Source organism: Branchiostoma lanceolatum, chromosome 16 (assembly GCF_035083965.1).
Source record: "Branchiostoma lanceolatum isolate klBraLanc5 chromosome 16, klBraLanc5.hap2, whole genome shotgun sequence".
In the NCBI taxonomy this organism is placed as follows: domain Eukaryota; kingdom Metazoa; phylum Chordata; class Leptocardii; order Amphioxiformes; family Branchiostomatidae; genus Branchiostoma; species Branchiostoma lanceolatum.
The window spans coordinates 9,086,702-9,105,079 of record NC_089737.1 but is presented as its reverse complement, the minus strand read 5'-3'; the positions used below and the strand labels follow the sequence as shown (position 1 = coordinate 9,105,079).

Here is an 18,378-nt window from a genome sequence, read left to right as displayed (position 1 = left end):
TTACGTATTTCAAAAATCAATATTACAGCCAAACATTGATTTTCTTTTACAGCTAACATAACCATGGAGCTGAATGCAGACTGGGCAGAGTATGACATCGACTACACAAACGAGACGACGATGCTGTCTGCCGTTTGGCCGACGTTACGTCACCGGAAGTACGAGTGGGCCGTCCTGGAGGACAAGTCAGGGTCAAGTCTATCCGTCATGGCCGGACACCACCTCAGCGTTCCCAACCCTTGTGATCACCAGGATATGATAGAGTGTGGACAAACCACTAGTGTAAGTAGGACTTACAAACAGTTGTACAGATGTTACAGTTCTTTGTTGCGAAACCAAAAGGGGTAACACCTTCCAACGTTTAGATAGTCCTACTGCTTCCTTTCTCCGAGCAACAATGGCTAATTCTACCTCCCACTGGTAGGTGGCGCTGCGCTGTGTACAATGTGGTCCCAAGCATGACTAAGCTTGAATGTGTCCCCCGCCCTCATCGCGGTTTTGTCATAGATTATGCGCAAGAGTACGTTATTGGAACAACTGAGTATGCATCATCACAATGTATACATTTTCAAATCATCTTTCTTCTGTAGCCACCAGGCCTGATCTACTCTTCTACAATACGAGTGGTTACATGATTCTCCTTGCAATAGGTTTGCTTTATGTATTATGTATTATCAGCATCGAATATGACGACAATATTTTCTCCAATAGGAATATATCAACGTGAACGATCTGAGCCTGGAACACAACAAGCGGTACATCATTTGCATCCACGCAGAGGAGACTTCCATAACGTACGAGAGGTGGGTAGAGACGCTTCCAGAGACGGCCGTCTGTAGCAGCGGTGTGACGGTTGATGTGACTCCGCCCAACGCTGATGCTGCCGACGTTTGGATTGGCTCTAACGACAAATCCAATTACCAGGTACTTCATCACCCTTTGGTGTTGTAGTATATCTGTACAGAGAAATTTATCGAATAGTACTGCAATATGTAATACAGGTATTTGATCATTTTTCAAGAAGGTATGATTTAACTATGTGTTTATTGACGGAGGATGTTTTTTTTTTTAGGTGTCGAGTTCAGAGCTCTATGTACAGTGGGACGGGTTCGTTGATGTTGAGGAACATGATGTCTCTATGCACCACTCAGGAATTGAACACTACGAGTACGCCATCGGTAAGTGATAAGGGGATAATCTCCCGACCCGAAGTGTATATAGTGTTATAAGATCTGCTCTGTTCCAATAAGCACAAAGTAAACCACCGAGCAAAGCGAGCTATATTACAATAGACTTTAAAACTTCTCAATGCAGTCAGACACGCACGGCATGTTATTTCAGCATCACCATGATCACTGTAACGCTAGCGGTAACTGTATCTGCTATATGTAAGGCTAGTTGTCATGTGCTCTTCTTTGACTGTTGTCAGCTACTAGTCGTAATGACCCCTCCCAGTCACAAACAGTCACTCAGATCGAATGTACCTTCTAGATTCAAAATTGAGAACCATTTATCTAGGTACAATTGCTGGAGGGAACGACGTCCAAGCCTGGACAGACGTAGGAGTGACAGACCACGTTCTACTGCACGGAGTTATGCTGCAACATGGATGGTCGTACTATGCAACTGTCAAAGGTAGGAAAAAGTATAAAAGTACAACAGCAAAAATGCAAGAAAAAACGAGAATCTTTTGAAACAATAGCATTTTTCAAAACTTTTCAAATATTTCAAATCAAATCAAATATGCTAAGACTGCTACAGTATCATAACAAGATTACAATTTGGCAATAATTGACTTGAAAGTTTTCTTTACAGGTATTCGAATCATGACTTTCTTGGCTTTATGTTGATTCGTTCACAATTTTGTCTCTTCAGCTGTGGACTTTGTTGGACTTTCGACAACCAAAGGTTCCCAGAGAGTGACCGTTGACACCACGCCGCCACAGAAGTCAGACACTCACATCAATGTCGGGGGCAGTTTTCACTTTAGTTCGGCATCGGTGTCAGCAAGGTAAGGGCACTGTCAGATTCGTCGTATGCTCGTCGTAAGATATGTATTCTTGAAACAGTCGTAGATATGTCGTATAAAATTAAGCTGTAATGTTACGGAGTATGTTGCACTTAAGCCGGTTGCTTCTGTCATATTCTGCTTGAAAATTGCTCGATACAAAAATGTACGACAGCCTACGGCAAATGCGACCGCGTCATCAAATATAATTGAATCGATACATGTTCTTAATTATAGAATAAAATTTATACCTATATAGATATCAATATATGCCACATCATTGATTATATCCCATTGAATGTTGACGCCATGATCGCTTGCCATTACAGCTGGGAGGGCGTTTTCTTCGACACAGAAAGTGGAGTGTCGTTCTTTGAGTGGGCGGTCGGCTCCAGGGCTGGTCATGCCGACATCTACCCCTTCACTAGGGTGGAGGAGACGGAGGCTGAGACAGATCAGAACAGTCCTCTTCAGCTTCAGGAAGGGCACGAATATTATGTTTCTGTCAAGGTACGCAGTATAACCCATTTTGTACTGATGCTGCATTCACATAAATAATTTCATAATGAAGAAGGATTTAAATTGATTCCAGAACAAGACTCTTCAATATATCTGAGGATACGTCAAGGTGGTTGGAAGTCGGCACCGTCCCCCGTCTATGTTCAAGAATACATACAGAGCAATAGTCATCTTGATCAAATACCTAAAGATATGACCATTTTTAGGCCACCAATAACCTTTCATTTGACGACCCACAGGCTTATAACGGAGCCGGGCTGATGACTATGGCGACTTCCTGGGCCGTGGTTGTTGAGACGTCCCCGCCTGAGGCTGGGAATGTGTACGACGGACCCACAAGTGGCGCCGTGAACGACGTAGACTATCAAGATGACGTCACGACCATCCACGCCCACTGGGACGGTTTCTACGACCCCCACTCTGCCATTGTGAGCTACACGTGGAGCGTTGGGGTGTGCGCTGGATGTAGCGACATTCTTTCCCCACAGAACGTTGGGATTCTCGAAGGTAAATTTACAAATGCACACCCATCTAGCATGGCTGCAAGTGTTAACTTTTTAACGACGCTCCAGGGGCGAAGGCATTTCTTATAAATGACTAAAAATTCTTGTCGTTCTCAACAGCTGCAAGTGTAGACGCCCTTCAGCTGACCCCTGGCGAGACGTACTACGTGACGGTGACTGCGTGTAACGCTGCCGCCCTCTGCACCACGGTGTCGTCTGACGGAGTTATCCCTGACGACTCCCCGCCTGTCGCTGGGAGAGTCCTGGATGGGGCCCAGGGTGAAGAGGCCTCATATCAAGCATCCACGTAAGTACAGAGTTCATAACATGCAATTTACATGTACCTTTTACATGTACCTTTTACATATATGAGTGCTTTTCACATCGTCTATTTTAAAGTATGTTGCTCTCTGCACCATTGGAATACGGTCTTTCCAACATCAGAAACTGAATGCATACTTACATGTACATTACTTTCTTACTACAGGAGCAGTTTGGCTGCCCACTGGTACGGGTTCAACGACCCCCACTCTGGGTTGTCCCACTACGAGTGGCGCGCTGGTACTACACCGGGTGGAAGTGACATTTTGGGTGTGACACAGGTTAGAATGTCCACTGCATATTACTGATATGATTTCAATGTTTTTCGTCTTTGAAATATGGTACCGTACTGCTTAACATGTATATGTCGTGTTTCTCCACCTGTATGTATCGTGTTGCTCTACATGTATGTGTCGTGCTGCTCTACATGGATGTGTCGTGTTACTCTACATGTATGTGTCGTGTTGCTCTACATGTATGTGTCGTGTTGCTCTACATGTATGTGTCGTGCTGCTCTACATGGATGTGTCGTGTTGCTCTACATGCATGTGTCGTGTTGCTCTACATGTATGTGTCGTATTGCTCTACATGTATTTGTCGTGTTGCTCTACATATATGTTTGTGTTTTTCAACAGCTCCATCTGACGAATGTAGCTGTAAAGACAGGACTCTCCCTGCCTGTCGACACGATGATCTTCATTACTGTGACTGCCTACAGCCACGTGGGGATGTCTGTGGAGACTACATCCAACGGTAAATATGCTAAACAATACACCAGCCGATGGACGCATGCGTATGCTTTATAATTTAACCATGATGTATCCTGAATATTACAGAATGTATCCAATGGTTCCTTGTCGCAATACCTTAGCAAAAGTAATGTCATCATATGTTGGAAAGAAGAAACGTTTTCTGATATTTCATAGTAGTAAAATGTCTAATTGATCTAATTGGACCCGTACACTAAAGATAACACAGAAAACTTGACATTTTGTTCGTTCGTGTTGTTAGGGTTCCGCGTCGACACATCCGCGCCTACAGTGACGACAGCCGTACACTTCGACCACACCCACGGTTCCCTCGTGAGTGCAACACAAACATGGCGGTCTGCTGTGAAGATAAAATGGCGCTTTGACGACAGCGAGAGTCTGGTGGTGGATCAGCACGTCTCGCTGTCCAACCATCACGGGGCGGAGGTCGCCAACATAAAGGTGTGCAAAATTTCATAATCGTATTTTGGCAATGTTTTTGAACTAGTAGTTGTTGTTGCTGTTGTAGCAGTGGAAGTTGTAGTAGTAGTAGTAGTAGTTGTAGTTGTAGTTGTAGTAGTGGTAGTAGAAGACACAGTAGTAGTCGTAGGAGAAGTAGTAGTGGGAGAAATAATACAGTTACAGTATCTTCATGGGATGTTTTTATCATATCTTTTTTTCGTATTTAGCTCAACGGTACTGTGTGCGAGTACACATTCACCGAGCTCGCACTTAATGATGGGAACAACTACGTTGCGAAGGTGATCGGATGTAACAACGCAAGACTCTGCACTGAACAACAAACTGGATCTCTACTGGTTAGTATAATGCAACAAATGTTCTTAAGTCACTGGATGTCTTAACAATTTTGATAGTTTGGCACAAGCAGCGTTGAGTATTATTACATTTTTCGCGCTAAAAGATATTAGATCCACCTGACCATTTTTGTGATTCTACTATATACAGATAGACTCGTCGAAGCCATTGACCGGACATTTTGCGGTCAGTACTGACCACGCTGCTAGACTGACCAGGCACAGGGACAGCTGGATGACGTACGACAATAGCGGAACCCCGACCCTGAAGCTGGCTTGGCTCGGCTTTAGTGACTACCACTCTGGGATAGACAGACTCATGGTGGCAGTCGGGAGTGGTTTCTACGGGAGGGACAAGACTCTGGTAAGTAAAAAGACTGTGCTTGACACCATGACCATGTCCAGTGTGCTATGTTTGTGTCTTTGGGGCTTTAAACTTTGACATCTTATCCACAATGCATCTCACTGCGCATATGCAGTCTAATTAGTGAATTGGCTCATTGGAGGGGCGGAAAACTTCAGTTTAAACGAAATAAAGACTGTTCAAACCATCCCGTTCACAATTCTCCCTCCCACAGAATGGTGCACCCCAAGTCCTGGCTCATGGCAACCAAGTTGGTGACCCAGAGAATGACGAGGGTTACGTCTACACAGGGACAGTGCAGCTGTCAAGTTCAGTGTCTGACTACAGCACGCTGTACATCTCTCTATGGGCCATCAACGGGGTAAAATACATACTTTTATGTATGAAAGCTGCATATAAGAAAGTGAAAGTCAACACTAACATTTAAAACGCAGTTGCATCAATCTATTACTTTCAATGTACGTTAAAGGTAATTTATATTTTCTCACAGGCGGGGTTGGCAAGTACCGTGGCTCATTCGGCTTTCCAGGCGGTTCCTGCCTCTGGTTCTACCGGCAGTTTGACGCTAGTCCGTCGGTGTGACGCTCACTCATGCTACGGACACTGTATCTGTGCACCCTTTAACCAGAACTGTGCCCGGCCAAGTGGCAATACCTGCACACAACTGGACAGCTGTGAGTGCACAAACTCAATTCTGTTGATGGTGCTTTGGTACTTTTGTTGGACATGCATGATTATGTATGCCTATCAATGATTAATTGTATTTTTTCTTCTTTTTCAGCCGATTCAAGCTACTCTAGAATCGACGTTTATGACAAAACCGACTACAGTCTCCTGACCAATGGGGACACGTCTGACGCCGCCTACACCTACTCCACATGCGCACTAGCGGCCAACTGGAGGGAGGCTACAATAGGGTCTGCTGGGAGACCTTACAGATACGAGTGGAGCGCTGGACTCAGTGTAAGTAAAGACATATTATCTGTTTAGGAGACAATCGCGGGTTTCAATAAATCATGACTGTGATTAACAGTATCAATTTTTAAAAATCAGTTGCCATTCTTAATTCTATTTCATCGGAAAATTTTCTCCGACTATTCATACAAAAGACTATATTGGCTTACGGGAACTTCAGATTTCACAATATTTTATGATCAATGATGCGTACTTGCCAATTGATATTTCTTGATGCTTGATTTTAACCATGTCTTCCTACAGGGACAAACTGTCGGCTCAGGGTTGTTTGATCTTGTCTACGACCGTGTCTGGTACGATGTAGGTCTAGAGACCAGCGCTGTTCTCACCCTTCCAGTTGGAAGTAAGCTTTCAGTAATTGACAGTGCATTTTTGTGTGATTTAAGTATGACACTTTTCTTAAATCAAACATTGAAACTGTCGTTGCTGACAGACATTCTTTTGCTACGTGCATTATGTGTACATATTCGACACCATTGTGTAGTTTGCATAACTTTTTGTAACCATTCTTGTCCACTAAGCTTCACTGGAGGTTGGTGTGAGCTATGTGTTCTACGTGAGGGCCTGGTACACAGACAACATCTACAGAGAGTTCCAGTCCAACGATGTGAGAGCTGATCAAACTCCACCGAAGAGGTCGAGTTCAAGAAAGGTCAATTTATCAACAAACCATACACCTATGTAGGAGCTTACAAAGTGGTGTTTTCACGTACTAATAAGCGTTGATTGTGAAGTTAGAGTCGACGAAATGTACCCCATTGATGATAAACGTTTTGTTTTGTTTCAGATCAAAGACCTGACTTCCACGGATGAAGAACATGATGTTGAGTACATGGCCCAGGCGGACAGCCTGGGCGCCAGCTGGGAGTATGTTTTCCTCGATGCAATCAATGGTGGCAACGACTATCATTTGGAACGCTTTGAGTTGGCCCTGGGCACATATCCTGGAGGTAAGACGGTGACCTGGAATATGTGCATCTGACTACTGTAAAGAAGATATACATTTAATTTCCTTTTCTCTTAGTTTTCAAGAGTTCCATTTATATTGAAATCCTGCATTCCTCTTCAAACTAACCTACAGGAGAAGACGTGAAGAGATTCGCCGACAACGTGGTCGCAGGAAGCGCCACGTCCCACACCTTCACGGGTCTATCACTACAGTCAGGAAAGACGTACTACACGTCCGTACGGGCGTACAACTATGCCGGACTCCACAGCACCTTCCACAGCGACGGAGTCATGGCGGACACTGTGGTGCCGACACCAGGAGTGGTGTTTGATGGTCAAGGTACGGAACACGTCCTTCTTTTCAAAAGTGCCTGGCAAACACGTATTGCTAGTCGTACCAGGATTATGATCATGAATATGACATCTTCTTGTGTCCTGTACGTATCAAACGCCGGCTCTTGTGTACAGGTCCGCTATTGGTCATTCTAGCTGTTTTAGCTCTGGCCAGACGTCACTAGCCAATGACGTCATCGCCTACGTCGAGACTAGACGTGACTGGCTGGTAAATCCTCTAACAGAAAGCAGGGAAGTATCTGATTGGCTGAAGCATGGTCATTTCATGAGAGGATGGAACATGACAAAAATCTATATTTCAATGTACATTTCAGATGTCAGAGACATTGCGTACACGTCAGACTCCACTAATGCGGCAGCATCGTGGCATGGGTTCAACGACCTGGACTCAGGCATGGACAAACATTTCTGGTGCATCGGAGAAACCAACGGCCAATCGGAGTGCAACGTCATGGGCTGGACAGACACTGGATTGGTGCAAGAGGGAACAGTTACACTAGGAAGCGCCTTGACCAATGGTGAGAAACGGGATGCAAATCTTTTGGATACATCTTTAGTGGGTTTACCGTTTCTGGCATGCGTATGTGGCTATATGATGCACCTCAGTGTCATTTCGGGTCACGCCTAAGCCCAGGCAGTTCAGCACGGGCAGTTCAACGACAATTCCGAGGCCTACTGCCTCTGTCTGAAGGTACTAACATCTTCTTTTGTATCAGGACAACGTTACTACAATTTTTTCTTTTGTATCAGGACAACGTTACTACAATAAGGTGAAGGGCCAGGACGCTGCTGGGCACCAGTCACCAGTTGCAGTGTCTGATGGGTTCCTTGTGGACACCTCTCCACCCATACCAGAGGCCAACCTACAGATAGGGGACAACCTGCTCCAGAATCCATCATTTGAAGATGCGGTAGATGGTGGAGAAGGTTCGTGTTGACATTGACATTTGAACATGAAGAATGATAGCAGTTATGTTTCAGAAAAAGGCTTCTTCTAACTTGAAGCCTATTCTTATTTGAAAGTTGACTTCAGGACAAGGCAGCCTTCATGTAATCTTCAGTATTAGTATTTCGTATCATTTAATAGTTGTTGTTTAATCACATCTATATATAGTCGTGAGGATAAGATTTGCATAATAATTTGAATATACATGCAGCTTGCTCTTACGATTTGGCCATGTCGCCGGTTTACATTCTACTTTTCTTAAAGGTTGGGTACTGGAAGGTGACTCTGTGGTACAGCAGATCTCCTCCCTACCCACTGATGACTTCCAGACGAAGCATGGACGTTCTCATCTCCTTCTTCATGGCAGCATGTCTCAGACCTTCACCACTGTGGCAGGTAAATCATTACATGCATGCTAATTTATTTGTTTCGTTTATTTGTTTGTTGGTTGTCTAGTTGGTTAACCGGTTATAAAAGAAAATTAACCAATCAGCATGTCCAAATGATAATTTATAAAAACAAACTAACATGCACAGTAAGTTCCATTGATTGGTCAAGCTGGTAGAATCAATACCCAACCACATTAGGGTGTTTAATTGTAAATATTTGACATACATCGGTACCTTATCTCTATATGCTCAGATTTGTGTACATTCTTACAATTGGCTACATTTTTATAGGCAATGCTGTGCATTTAGATATGGTTCCATTGAAGTAATAATGCGATTATGATTTTTTTGCCAATAGATCAAGAATACAGGATCTCTTTCTTTGTAAACCACGATGCCACTACGGACGTTCCCCGTCTGACCCAAGAGGGTCTGCTGACAGCCCCGGGCCTTCATCAGGTCTTTAAACTGCGGAACAGACAGGTGTCAACTGCCGACACGACCTCTACAGAGCAGTGGGACACTTGGCAAAAACAGATCTTCTACTTCACTGCTGACGGCACCGGCTCAACGGTCACCGTCCAGTCTGTTGGGACGAAGGCAGGGATTTCTCTGGATGACTTTAAGGTAGATAACCGTGTCATTTTGTTCTATTCATACTTACACACTGCTTATATCTACGAGACTCCCAATACACAAGCATGTGCTGTTATTGTTAAATGCACGACAGTGTCTTGTAACAAATGTGCTACTGTCAAACATGTACAAATGGCCCTATCTACATAAGAACCATCTGGTGGTCTTGTAGATTTGTTTTCAATGGACAAAAGCATCAATTGCAAGAATACTCGATATAGCTATCAAATGTCTACATAGACCAGATTTTATCGTTCCCGAGTGATCATCTGGAGCTGTTTTCATTATTTCTAAAGCATCGCGTTGTATTAGGACAAACGTGTGAAGACAAAGTTGCAACTATCTTTTTTTTTTTACCCCAGGTGGAACCAGTGACATACACCACCACCCATGTCAACTCCACGGCTGTCTATGAAGGCTACATAGACCTGACTGCCCAGACTCTGTCAGACTGGGGGTCGGTGTCGGCCAAGTGGAGCATGGTGGATCCTGAGTCTCCTATTGTGGACTACTCCTGGGCCATTGGAACTACCAGAGGTAGTATACACGTTCAATCGAACAATTCAAGCTTTCATGCAATGGTATTTTTAGATTGGTGCCGTTTTTGACGGCTTGGCTAGAAAAAGCATAACTATTCTTACTCTGCTTTTGGCCTTAGGGATATGGCATGCCGGTAATGATGCTATTGCGATATAAGAATGCGAGTACGTATTTTATATTTGTATGAATATTAATTAGACATATTGAATCATTTACTGTTTTCAAGGTGGAACCCAGCTGCAAGGCTTTGTTCCTCTTGGAGTCCAGGAGAGCGCTCAGGACAGCAACCTGTTCTTACAACATGGTTCCTATGTCCACGTCACTGTGGTGGCCACCAACGCTGCAGAACTGTCTGCTGGTGAGGTCTTCATCTTATAATGTTTCACGCAAAACAAAGAAAGCACATTTCCATCGCATTCATTTTTGTGATCACACTACCAGAACATAAAATTTTGTTATACATTTTGAAGGGCTTTGATCTGCTAGAACGCATTGGAGGCAATCCTGCGACAGTCGAGGATGTATCGAACAAAATTCAGCTGTCTTCCGACGCGACGGAAATGTTCACATTAAAAACATATCAACAATCATGTCAACAGTCGGTCCCATGCCCGATCGCGGGTCAGAGCGCCCTCCGGCTCTCGGGTGATCCTATCCGCGGTCGGGCTGGTACCTCTGGCAATACGAAATACACCTTGTTGTATGTTATACATGTCCCCCCCCCCCCGAAAAAAAAAAAAACGTTTCAATGCGAAATGCACCAGAAGTTCAGAGAAGCTTGTGTATTCGAACAAAATCTACTCATATCTCCGAATCCGGTATTCAAATTTTCGACAGCGGCGAAACCGGCGCACGCGAAACGCGTTCGAATCATCATTCGATGGAAGCCCGTGCAATACGACTTCGAAGCCTAAGCAATCCGGTAAAATACAGACTGGTCCGGAACGATATCCCGGCTCGGATATGACATAAAAACAAATACAAACATGACCAAAATTTTGACTGAACACTATATGGTTTTCCTTTCAGTGCTTTACTCCGAGCCAGCGCTGGTCGACTTGACACCACCCGTCATAGGAACGGTTCTTGACGGGTCTGAGCAGGATTCAGTCGACCTGGAGTACCAGAGCAGTGACGTCATCTGTGCCCGCTGGTCTGACGTCATCGATGACGAAAGTGGCATCAACTACTGCGAATGGGCTTTAGGTATTTGGACTTTGCTATAAAAATACGATTAGGACACACACGAAAGATGGACAAAATAGCTCCATATTTAATGGTGCTATCTGTAATGGTGTTATATTCAATTTACAGATGCACCTCTACATGATATGAATTGTTTATTCAGCATGGTGTGATGCTATGGCGTGATGCTATGTTTCTGTCGACTTGTGTTGCAACGTTGGAGCAGCTTCTGACCGGTCCCTCTATTCGTAGTGTAACAAACTGGCTGCTACATTTTTTTAACTTTCGGGCGTGACCCCTACTTTGCCCCGCGGGACACACTGCGGCTACAGGGATATTTCGGGGCTAAGACGGATTTTTTAAACACGGAGTTAAAATCAATTCGGGACCCGGTAACAAATAGACGCCGTAAGCTGATCGTGAAAGCACCGAGAGGTACTCCTGGGGTTCCGGCAGTTCACCGTAATAAATTTTGACTTCGGGGCCCGGGCTACAACCCCAGTAGCTACGGGTACCGTTACAAATTGGACCGTAGCATTACCAGTACCAACGTTACAAATTGTGTGCTTTTGATTGCGCATTCAGGTACATCCTCACATCTGGCCAACCTGATGCGGTTCACCACAAGCTACATCCTGGAAGACGGTAAATCAGCCTGTATTGATTCATCAGGGTTCATCGCACATGGAGCGAAGGTTTACGTCATCGTACGCTGTCACAACCACGCTGGACAGGTCAGTGATGGAGAGGAAACATATATTTGATGTTAATCTCTGTGCATGTAAGATGCATTAGAATCAACCCTCACTGGGATGGACCCTTACTCTTTTTGGCGAAGCTTTAGGAGCGAGCTTAATAGTATATTTTACGCCCGTTTTACAAGAATTCCCAGAATTGCACAGGAATTTTTGATAAGTGTGGTGGGATTGACTTAATGTGCCTGAGGATTGGTTCTCCTCAAACACTAGAGCTAGTACTCCGGCTTAACGTCCCATTTGAGAGGGTCTTCCTTACCGAAGCTAGGTAATCATTTTTACGTGGGATAGAGTCGAGTGAGGAAATAGGTCTAAAGTGCATGTGAGTTTCCCTTGAAAGGCACAACACTGTAATCTGCTTGGGTTCGAACCAAGAACCTTTAGATCCCTAAGTCAACAACCGAAACCATAAAAACATCTTGCCGCCTCTTTATACCACAGTCCGCCACAGCCAGCTCAGACGGAGTCGTCCTGACCTCTGTGCCCCCCAGTATCGAGCACGCCTATGTGACGGTTGTGATCGAGCCCGTGACTCAGTACGCGCCCAGGAACCACTACCAGTACTCCCCGGACAAACTGCACATCGCATGGGGAGGGTTTGAGGACCCGTCCGGCATCTCTTACTACGAGGTAAAGTTCTTCTTCATGTAGTTACTTTTACATAGAGGAAACCATAACTATTAGATAAATACCATTCATTAATAAGTGTTCTACTTATTCTAGTGTTCTAGCTTCAATGTTGTTCGGAGAAATAAATTTCTGCTGTCACACATGACATTCTATTCATCGAAATAGTTTGGTATCTTTTTTTGGTAAAAAAAGTCTGCACAAGTTATGTTACATTATTGACATCAGCTACACTACTAGATTTTCAAATAAAGCATGGAAACTGTTATATGGTTGGCTAAGGATTGCATAATTAGCATATGATGTACTGTTTTGTAAATCATAACATTGTTAAGGTAAACTGATATCTAATCACCATAGATCTTCTCTTATTTTTGTAGTACATGGTCGAGGGTCCAGACTTCACCTTGGCTTGGAACGAGATATCCTGGACAGGAGAGCACACGGCCACTCTGACGGACCTGCAGCTCGTTCCCGGGGCCACCTACATCGTCAGTGTTCGGTCTGTCAACTTCCTGGGGATGCAGAGTGACTCTGTCTCCACGGAGGTCAACATCGCTGTTCAGGGGAGGCCCTCTGTCAACAGTAGGTTTATCAAGATGTCATGAAATCATATCGTTATGATATAATGATGTTTATATATTCTGGCCATAAAATTGAATGTTTGCCGAGAAGACATAAGAAGACAATAGCAGAAGAGGTACCAACGTATCTCGAATATGGTCTACTGTAGCTACAGTATTTCTATATTTAATCTTCGGACATATGTAATCTTTGGACAAACATCGTAATACACCGTATCATAGCTTAATCTGCAGTACCAATCCCAACCACTACGTTAAATTGTCACAAAATGACCAACAAGTTGCCAATTTTGAATCTTTTAGACAAGGCTAACAAAGGAGATGAGATACCATGCATTACTCTCCAAGCAGAGGAGGGGTTCCGGCTGGTTTTGAGGTGTCTTCGGGCGTTTTCTTCGGGCTTTCTACTTTGTCTTGTTTTTTTGGTCTCTATAAACCCCCCCAAAATACATGACAAAGTAGAAAGCCTGACAAAAACGGCCCTAAAAACACGTAAAAACAGCGAGAACCCCTCCCTTGCTTAGAAAGTAACCCTACTAATTTTTGTACCAGCTGCAGAGTCAACTATTACAACCCAAAACACAAATGTATTTCCGTTACAAACATCCACATTTTAATGTGCAAGCGTATATTCAAGTTTGATTGGCCTAATAGACAATCGTTCGATTTGTTTAACCAGTGGATTTCACCGCTTCAACGTCAGCATAAATTTCTCACGTTTGAGCAGTCGATAGTACAAAAAATTACCTAGAACCAACTCTGTGAATAAATACTAGTTTTATAATAGCTACTTTTACAAACATGCAATGTATATTAACACCTCCTTCAGGTGGACTGCAGCTGTCTTGGGAAGACCAAGGCAAGATGCTGATCAACTGGGAGGGTGTCTTCGGCTCTTCTAATGCTGGTAAGTAAGAATTCATTTTACGTTTTCACTATTTCCGAAATTGCCCTTTGTTTGTTGATTTATAGCCGTGACAAAATTTGCATTAAGGTAGTTTTGATTATACAACACTGTAGTCAACGTGTATGTAGCAACAGCGTTTTCAACATTAGATAAACTACATTATTTTCACCTGGTTTGTAGTGTTTATATTGCAAGGAATTATACATGTCAGGTTGACAATATACATTAGCTGATATTTTCTAGAATGCTGTGATGAATTCCCTTTTCTTGTAGATCTGTACTATGAGGTGTCACTGGGTCTGGTGGAAGGTGGCAGTAAGGCTGGTCTTTGGTACGAGACAAGACAGACCAACATGACGGTCTCCAGTCTGGATCAGACAAAGGTAAGCTGCATTTGTATATCTTTAATGATGGCTATAAGTCATATCAAAAGAACACAGAAGACTTGAAACACGATCTTACTGTATAGACTGGATCCGAATAGGTCAGCACCGAAAACGTCAAAAGTTGACCATGTTTGAAAATTGATGAGGAAGTTTGCAAAAAAATCGCGGATTTGTTTACTGTATAACTCTACTGTTATTTGTTTTAATCGTATTACGTCTATATCTTTTAAAGACAAGAACCATTGAAGGCATTTTATTGCTGTTTCAGGAGTACCACATCACTGTCAATGCCATCACCAACGCAGGCATGTACATCACTGTGGTGGGCCGTCTGGAGGGATAAGACCTTAGAGAGCAGAGAAGTCTTAAGTAATACTAATGAGATGCGCAAGTACGCTTAAGGAAGACAAACATTAAACAAAGTGTGCTGTGTTCTGTTGACATTGTGTATCAGTTCTTACTTTACTCAAAGTGACAGAATAACTTGTTTTTTACTGTACATGTACGTACAATACAGTATCAGTACTTGAAAGTTGATGAGTACAATGAACGTTCAGAAGTCATATTTACTCGCCGCTTATTATACTTATACATGCAAGATACCCTTGCATATTGTTTTCACTTTGCTGTGCATGATTAGTATGTGTGCAAACTTTCACAAGCCAGCGGTACTTTTTGTGGAGAAAACACATTGATCCACTTATCTTCAAACAATCCCTCGTTACTCTGTAGTGCTACTTTTCTGTTGTATCTGTAGGAGACAATAAAGCGTTATGTGTGCATTGATCTACTGCTCCGGATTTTCATTTCTATATCATATGCTATCAACAGTGTACCTCACCATGGATAAATGTTTCTAAACTAGATGTTTTTAATGATTTTCTTTATTCGTCACTTTATCACAGTCAGACCAAAACGTTCAAACTGCACTTTAAGTATTAACCAACAACATTGAATAAAACACCGGTAAAACAAGCCACAGGTGGGGTATACAAGTAAGAGACATCAAAAGCTATCTTTAAGGTAAATGTAAGGTCAGAAACTTACAACCTGTTCTTTGACGTAAGTATAATATTTCAACATCGAAGTAATCGAAAACTAAATCATCATATTACGCTGATCAGCTTAGTCCCACATGCTGGGTCCCTCAGCTTGTGTCCAGGTCCGCGTGGGAGTCTGGCAATCTGAGGATCATTTGATACGGGTGACTGGATTAAGACCTACAAAAAATGTAACAACAAAAGTGTATCAAAGCATCGCAAAACATCTCAGCACGTTAGAATTTAGAGAGTTTTCGACCCTTGAACAAAGGATGGGGCTGTGAATCGTCTTCATAGATTTCACGAAGGCATTTGACTCTGTGGGAAGGGACACTTTATGGCGCATTCTGGAGAGGTTTGAATGCCCATCGAGGCTACTTAGTGTCATCAAGGCCTTCCACACGGACATGTGAGCCACGGGGACAGTCGACTGTTAAAACAGGTGTGGCTGCCAGAGATCGTTTCTTGTGTTCTTGTTTACAAAGGATCAAACCAACCGTCTGATGGCATCTAAAGATTAGAAAAGGTTTTGTGAGGGGACAAAGATTTATCTCTGCTATTTGTAATGCAGATGCCATCCTTTCTAAAGATTCACCGATCTTGGTTGTACTCAAATGTGAAGAATTTACCTCAAGTTTTCTGGTAAACAGATTTTTTTTAAAGTATGTTTAACACGAAACATTGACGTCTAACCTAGTTTACAAAACAAGGTTCACCGTCAAGGTTCCGTGTTTTTCTGATTTAATAGCAACAACAGTTTTCACAGAAAGGATAAGATATACATTTGCGTTATAAAAAATGCATTAATTTGACAAAGAAAAAGGAATGAAACATTCAGCGTTTTACACACAATAATGCAGCACGAGCTATTTTTTTTTAATTTCATGATCTTGTTGGCAACTGAAATAGAGTCGGAACAACAATACTTTGTGTTAAACAGTAAAAACGTACATACTGTTAGAAGATAGTATTTTTTACAGCTGTATTTGAATAGTTTTATTATCCACTTCGCAAATGATTCGTTATCGCCAAGCGTGTCTTCAGGTAGGTGACTGGTTCCTTTTACCTAAGCAACAAGGCGTACTCAATGGATATGCAGGTCCCGGATTTGTTCTGTATACTTTCTCAGAATATGTTTGTTGTGTCTTACGGCAAGCCTCCCGTACCTAACCCTTCGAGGCATGAATGTAGAAGATCTTTTATTCAAATAACCTGACGATTTCGTGGCCGTGAGAAAGCAAAGGCGTGGCTCCTTGTACCTTGCAAAAGACTAAACTCATCATTAGTGTCAGCAGTCCAGATCGTCACAGGCGGGGGCTAGGTACTTCAGCACACAACCATTCAGTAATACCGCCGAGGTTTGCGGGTGAACATCCCGGGAGTTTTGTTACTCCTACCCGCCGCCAGTTCTTACAGTCCACGTCGGATTGCACAAGGGGATTTAGTAGGTTTGCATTTTTTTCTTATTTTCTTTGAAAATGTCTTAGATTTCAAAAGTGGGTGATGTTATACGAATCGTAGAGGGATTATGAAATAACTTTATTTCACAATTGTACACACTACAGCGTGTATTACATGCGGTGGGAAGGGGAACGCTGTTGCGTACGCTATTGTGTTGCTGAAAAATGGCTCAGATTCGTCAGTGAAAGTCTCTACAAGCTATACCTAATAACCAACATTCAAAGTAAAGCAGCCGTGCGTGTATGCATGTGTGTGTGTGTGTGTGTGTGTGTGTGTGTGTGTGTGTGCGCGCGCGTGTGTGTGTGCGTGCACGTGTGCGTGTGTGCGTAAAACCGACTGAATTCCCAATCCAACGCCATTATGAGCTAAGTATAAACGTTCAACAACAAGAAGTTTCATTTCCTTTGAAACGAGTATACATAGTATACAAAATGTACATGGTGTCACCATGACGGATACTTTATCTTGGACTCCGTTCATCAAAATCTTTTCAAAGAAGACAGTTAAGTGGTCAAAAATCCTTGGGCGTATTAGGTACCTTCTTCGTCATTAAGCTCATTAAGGACAATTTTATCTTTAAGGCGTATGTCCGTCCCCTCATGGAATATGTCTCTAACTCGCCGATATGGAGCGGTGCTGGAACGGTGCTCTTCAGTTGCTAGATTGTCTAATACCACTATCACCGAATTAATTTTCAATATAAACAAGAGACTTTCACAAAGGATAAGACATGCCTTTTCAAAATATCAAAATATGTATTATATTCATTGAAAAAGAAATGGTCCGTTCAAAATCTCAGCGTTTTACATACAATAATGCAACAGGAGCTTAAGTCATGGCCAGCAAAATTTTAAACTTAATTTCATGATTTTACGGGCTACTGAATGAGAGCTACAACAATTAACGATGCTTTACACATAGTGTTAAAAGATGGTTCTGTTTTACAGCTGTATTTGAATAGTTTGATGATCCACTTTGTATATGTTCGTTGTCACCAAGCGTGTATGCAGGCCGGTCCTATTTACTGACGTAACAAGGCGTACTCCATAAGTATGCAGGCCCTGGGTTTGTTTTATTTAATTTCCTGATATATGTTTGTTAAGTCGTACGGTAAGTCTCCTGTACCTAGCCCTCCCACTATGATAACCAGAATGTACAATAAAGGTCTTTCAGTTCGATGAAGATTTCGTGGGCGTGAGGAAGCAAAAGCGTGACGCCCGTTGGACTGTGCACTATGTTTAAAGACTGCAGCTAATCCGGCTGTCAGCAGCCCAAATCGGCACCAGCGGGGATTATAGGGATTTCAGCACGTAAGTTAAACGTTAACGTTACCAGTCGGGTTACCGCGGGGGTTTGCGGGTGGACA

General features: G+C 43.0%; 1 protein-coding gene across 3 annotated transcripts in view; it reads left to right on the top strand.

The window, feature by feature from the left end:
* Positions 1-58: 58 nt before the first annotated feature.
* LOC136422085 (uncharacterized) overlaps positions 59-18,378 on the top strand; it is a 56,999-nt gene continuing 38,679 nt past the window's right edge. Inside the window, exons 1-33 of one of the 3 annotated variants that reach the window (XM_066409723.1) lie at positions 59-282; positions 712-924; positions 1,073-1,178; positions 1,519-1,635; positions 1,876-2,011; positions 2,338-2,518; positions 2,767-3,034; positions 3,151-3,337; positions 3,518-3,632; positions 3,987-4,104; positions 4,363-4,562; positions 4,790-4,918; positions 5,067-5,279; positions 5,494-5,640; positions 5,770-5,953; positions 6,061-6,242; positions 6,498-6,597; positions 6,776-6,906; positions 7,042-7,204; positions 7,336-7,542; positions 7,871-8,074; positions 8,307-8,483; positions 8,767-8,898; positions 9,250-9,518; positions 9,890-10,064; positions 10,294-10,425; positions 11,097-11,273; positions 11,838-11,986; positions 12,449-12,637; positions 13,015-13,219; positions 14,048-14,125; positions 14,399-14,508; positions 14,780-15,297. In XM_066409723.1, coding sequence (XP_066265820.1) covers positions 64-282; positions 712-924; positions 1,073-1,178; positions 1,519-1,635; positions 1,876-2,011; positions 2,338-2,518; positions 2,767-3,034; positions 3,151-3,337; positions 3,518-3,632; positions 3,987-4,104; positions 4,363-4,562; positions 4,790-4,918; positions 5,067-5,279; positions 5,494-5,640; positions 5,770-5,953; positions 6,061-6,242; positions 6,498-6,597; positions 6,776-6,906; positions 7,042-7,204; positions 7,336-7,542; positions 7,871-8,074; positions 8,307-8,483; positions 8,767-8,898; positions 9,250-9,518; positions 9,890-10,064; positions 10,294-10,425; positions 11,097-11,273; positions 11,838-11,986; positions 12,449-12,637; positions 13,015-13,219; positions 14,048-14,125; positions 14,399-14,508; positions 14,780-14,854 — 5,388 coding nt within the window. In that variant the 5' untranslated portion in view covers positions 59-63 and the 3' untranslated portion in view covers positions 14,855-15,297. Of the gene's footprint in view, positions 283-711; positions 925-1,072; positions 1,179-1,518; positions 1,636-1,875; positions 2,012-2,337; positions 2,519-2,766; positions 3,035-3,150; positions 3,338-3,517; positions 3,633-3,986; positions 4,105-4,362; positions 4,563-4,789; positions 4,919-5,066; positions 5,280-5,493; positions 5,641-5,769; positions 5,954-6,060; positions 6,243-6,497; positions 6,598-6,775; positions 6,907-7,041; positions 7,205-7,335; positions 7,543-7,870; positions 8,075-8,306; positions 8,484-8,766; positions 8,899-9,249; positions 9,519-9,889; positions 10,065-10,293; positions 10,426-11,096; positions 11,274-11,837; positions 11,987-12,448; positions 12,638-13,014; positions 13,220-14,047; positions 14,126-14,398; positions 14,509-14,779; positions 15,298-18,378 lie in introns of those variants that run through there. The other 2 variants (XM_066409724.1, XM_066409725.1) reach the window with 2 other exon arrangements.